The sequence below is a fragment of the Arachis hypogaea genome, chromosome 1, assembly GCF_003086295.3.
Source record: "Arachis hypogaea cultivar Tifrunner chromosome 1, arahy.Tifrunner.gnm2.J5K5, whole genome shotgun sequence".
Classification (NCBI taxonomy): domain Eukaryota; kingdom Viridiplantae; phylum Streptophyta; class Magnoliopsida; order Fabales; family Fabaceae; genus Arachis; species Arachis hypogaea.
Window position 1 is genome coordinate 75,337,939 of NC_092036.1, and position 4,657 is coordinate 75,342,595.

A 4,657-nucleotide genomic window follows, 5' to 3' on the forward strand; every position below is an offset into this window, starting at 1 on the left:
ATATTAGCTTTCTCATACCATATTCCCCTCTACAAACTTATTACTTTCTTCAGGGATTTCATATGTAAAACTTCCATACAACATAATTATGTATATGTTTTATTTTAATCATTGATCAAAACATTGGAGTCAAATATAACATCGACAAGAAATTTGGAGAGAGAGAGAGAGAGAGAGAGAGAGAGAGAGAGAGAGAGAGAGAGAGAGAGAGAGAGAGAGCACTTTTACAGTAGAATCAATATAACATACATGATACAACTCATAATTATGAGATACAGTTGCATCCTAACCTAAGAAGAAAAAAGAAAAAGCTCATGAACAGCAGAAATGAGGAATTTCCTTCATCCCAACTATAACAGGCAGAGTGCCAGAATAAAATGGGCAATAAGGCAAAAGCTAAAAAGGAATTCTCACTCTTGAACCTTCCTAACATCACCCTCAAAATTGCTTTACCAAACTAAATGAGATTAGCCCTCTTCAAAAATCTGATTGTCCTACAGTAATACGGCCATATTGATTCAACAAAATCAAGATACTTCTCCATTATCCATTCTGCAAATGCTTCAAACTTTCTTCTTATCATCTGTTTATAATTAGCATTTTTAATCCTCAACATAGGCTGAAAAATGTAAGCATTGATATCTTCTTTGAGCTTGCCGCGGAAAGCATAGGTGAAGGCCAAAATGCAGTAAGAGGGCAAATTCTTGATTATTTTGATAGTCTGCTTGAAGGTGAAGACATACAGTGCGGCCACCCATCGCACTATCATGATGTAGAGAGCTACGATGAGTGGCCCCATAACCCATAAAGGAGTCAACTCCTTGGAAACCTCGGCACCATATTTTACATTGACAAAGAGGAAGAAAGGGGCACTGCATATAAATATGAAATTAGAAAACAGAAAAATACATAAACCTTGAAGTCATTGTGGGTAACATTATTCAAAAGAAAGAGAAGGTGCACGGTAAAGTAAGTTCCGAATGCATGTTAAGGTTGGAAATGTTGCTCTTATAATGCACCATTTTTTTATAAAGAAAAAAGAAACTAATTTAAGGCCAGTTTGGATAAACAGCTTAATTAAACTCTTTTCTCAAAATACAAAGACTTATATTAAAAGTAACTCATAAATAAGTTATTTTGTGTTTGATTTTTTAGTCACAAAAGTACTTATTTTAAAAGTGATAAAAAATTTATTATAGGAGAAGTCACTTTTTTAACTTCTCCAAACACTTTAAATAACTTTTTAGAAAGTCACTAGTTTGAAAATTGTACCAAATATTAATGTTGTAACTTTTCACAAGTTAAAAGTTAAGAAAAGTCAATTATGGACATCTCCAAACTGGCCAAGTATTTCACCTAGAGTTTTTTTTTAAAACTTATTTTCAACATAAAGAAAAGAATTTAATTTTGATGCACTGACAATCTAAAACATTTTACAGTTGTCCAATCACATCCGTTCATTTGAATGACCATTCACGTAATCAATGAAAAAAGTAGTTACTTTTGTTGACATGGCATTATATAATTGGATACACGTGTAAAACCACTTTGTACTGACAGTGCATCAAAATTAAATTCTAAAAAATGTTTTGAACATGAAAAAAAGACATGATATCTCAATACATATTGATACTGAGGGTGCAAACTAGATTGAGCAAAGAAGAAAAAGAAAAGATAGCATCAAAGTTATAGTTGTCACTTGAAATTAAATATATCACTACCAGAATAGAAAAAAGCAAATTAACTTCCAAGACCGCAATAAGGAATAAGAAAAAATATGGTACAGTAAGGAAATGCATACAACTCCTTTAACAAATCGCTAGAATTGTAAACATAAGTGATGTAGGGAAAGGCAGATAGCTATAAATGGAGTGACCAAACAAGCGTGGTACTTACAATATTATTAACGGAATCTTTATTGTTGCATCCAGGGATACAAAATGGGACCAAGCCACCTTCAAAATCTCAACTTTTTCATTCCTTTCTGCCCCTTCTAGAGTTTTTGGTAAAACCTCCGGAGGAGGCTCTCCCAAAATCTTCTCCCCTTCTTGATTTGATGGTTGTGTGCGCAGCATAGTCAGCCATTTTTTGAAAAGTTTATGAATAACAGGTGACGGTGCAAGGCTCTCATCTGCTTCGGCGGCAAAAGAGACTGGAACACTGCGGCCATTTGGAGATTCTGATTTGAATTCCCCACTCTCTTCTAGTCTAACAGAAGTTTTGGGGACCTTCAATCCATTAGCTTTGGTTACAGAATCATCATTTTGAGCAGTGCCTTTGAAGCCTGCAATCCTCATAGGTTTAACCTTGAAGCCACTAATGCACGGAGGCCCTACACTGGAAACAAGAAATCCTTTACATAAAGCAGAAAAATGATCTTTTGTGTTAACATGCAAGTTCAGTACATATAAAAACTCCAAGGACATCTTTTTTTTTATGTCAACAATCAATAGATGTGGCATGAGCAACCCATCAAATATCAGTAATATGAACTGCCAATGCAATGAGTGGAAACTATGCATGGATAATTAAATGTGATTGATTAATTAAGTCTTGAATTTTTCTTTAGTCATATTTCAAAGAGCTCCTTAAGTTAAATCAAAATGTTAACTCATTAATTTGTTTCAAGATCTTAAACTTCTTATAAATAGTGGCCCATACATAACAGAGCATATTTACTTTCCACACCAGCAACACAATTTTTCCACCTTAAACAAATATTCTGCTTTGATATGCAATGCCAATCTGCTCTGCCAATCAAGTGAGATTTTGTTAAACACTGCTTCAGTTTCAACCTCTTGCTGCACAAGGAACGCCTTGATGAAAATGTCATATACAAGCCCTGCAGAAAATAAAGCAAATCATTTATATTTATTAAGTCAAAGTTTGATATATCCATTTTTTTTAATCTGATCAAAGACAGAACCGAATGCATGTCAAAAATACCCCAAAAAAGTAGATGAGAAGATATTAAAGTTAAACTCAAGAAAGACTTTGAGATAGACATGTTATGGGCTCAGCTCTTATGTAAAATTTCATCTTGGAGGTATTTCATAAATCTTGACATCTCTGATGATGCAGTTATTAAATTCAATGTGAAAACACAATCCTTGCCACCAAAAAGGCATCATGATTCATGAAGGAATACTACCAGTCTGCTAAATATACAAAAAAATACTATTGATAATGACAAAAGAACTTCCCTTGAAAATTGACATTGATAGTATTCCAACACCATAATACTACCATAAGAAAGGACTACACCATAATATTCTAACATGAATAACATTGGATAAAATACTATCGAATAAGAGAATAGCAGGCCAAATGAGAAGTAAAAATCCAATCTAAGTACCTGTGGTTGATGGGCAACCAATGCCATTTTTTAAGTCCCCAAAACACAGAATTATCCGCTAGACGGGACCTCTTCGAAACGGTACCAAAAAATAAAGTCAGAGAGTTAGGTAAACAAAAGAAAAAACTAGAAAATACTACATAAAATATACAGAGAACTTAAACTTAGAAAACCATCTTCAAGAAATTTTGGACATTTTAAAACCCATTAACATTTCAATTTTGAACTTTAGGAGTTGCACCACTGCATCCAACATATTACTCATTGAAGCTGAATTTACAAGAAAGCTAATAATCTTTTTGGAAAAAAAAAAACGGAAATGTCAACGACATCAATTCATGAAAATTCAACTGTGAAAAAAATAGTTAAAATAGAAAACAACAATGCCAGGCTAAATTTCGGATTTTGAACAGGTAAGGGGAACTTAAGAGGACACAGTGCACGAATTATTTTGTATTTATCTGCATATCAATGGCCAAAAGAATGAAAAAGAAGAAAACGTATTGCTCAAAACAGAAGGAACAAAAGTATGGTACCGTATCAAACACTGCTTGTGGTTTCACAAGCTACGAAAAAAGGAAAAGTGCTGAGGAATTGCGATGCTGTGTGATGCGGCTAGATAGGGTTCAATCATGGACCGATAAAACGCATTTGTTATGGTGGACGGTGGACGGTGATAGGTGTGGCGGTGGCGAGTGGCAATTGAAGGAAGAGGAGGAGATTTTGGAGGTTCTGTAAACCCTAACCGAACACGAAGGTAGATAGAGGAACAAGAAGATAGGGGAAGCGATATTGTAATCTTCTCAATGCTTTCTACATTGATAAGTAACGATAAGATGCAAGTTTATTTTAATTTAAATTTATATATAACGAGGAAGCATAGTAGAAATCTATTCTATTATATAAAAATCGTCTGCACTTAATGATGGAGCTGACGTGGCATCTTCTGGAGAGTGTTTCTCGATTTAATTATTTTAACTCATTCAATACAATTTATTACCATGACTTAATTATATCAGCAAATTGATTTGATTAGATATTTAAATATTAATATAATTTATTATAATATATATTATTTAATTAATTTTAATACATTAATTATAATTTATTATATTAGTTAATTAATTTATTCATTTATAAAATCTGAAATAAAATAAATAATTTATTATTTATTCTAATTGAATTCATTAAATTTAATTATACATTATATACGAATTAATAATAATTTGTTAATCACTTTATATTATATATGTATTAACAAAATATTATATATGTCTTAATATGTTAATTAAATATTATATA

General features: G+C 32.4%; 1 protein-coding gene across 4 annotated transcripts; it reads right to left on the bottom strand.

Annotated features, from left to right (window-relative positions):
• Window positions 1–222: 222 nt before the first annotated feature.
• LOC112805897 (uncharacterized) lies at window positions 223–4,226 on the bottom strand. 4 transcript variants are annotated; one of them, XM_025848221.3, is made up of 5 exons: window positions 3,892–4,226; window positions 3,356–3,426; window positions 2,709–2,842; window positions 1,897–2,337; window positions 223–872 (listed from the first exon to the last, which is right to left on the bottom strand). In XM_025848221.3, the coding sequence occupies exons 2-5, from the start codon at window positions 3,380–3,382 to the stop codon at window positions 458–460; spliced, it is 1,017 nt and encodes a 338-aa protein (XP_025704006.1). In that variant the 5' UTR covers window positions 3,383–3,426; window positions 3,892–4,226; the 3' UTR covers window positions 223–457. The 4 variants fall into 4 exon arrangements, with proteins under 4 accessions (XP_025704006.1, XP_072054973.1, XP_025704017.1 ...); XM_072198872.1 differs by having other exon boundaries at window positions 1,897–2,332; window positions 3,892–4,197; XM_025848232.3 differs by lacking the exon at window positions 3,356–3,426 and having other exon boundaries at window positions 1,897–2,332; window positions 3,892–4,222.
• Window positions 4,227–4,657: the final 431 nt, after the last annotated feature.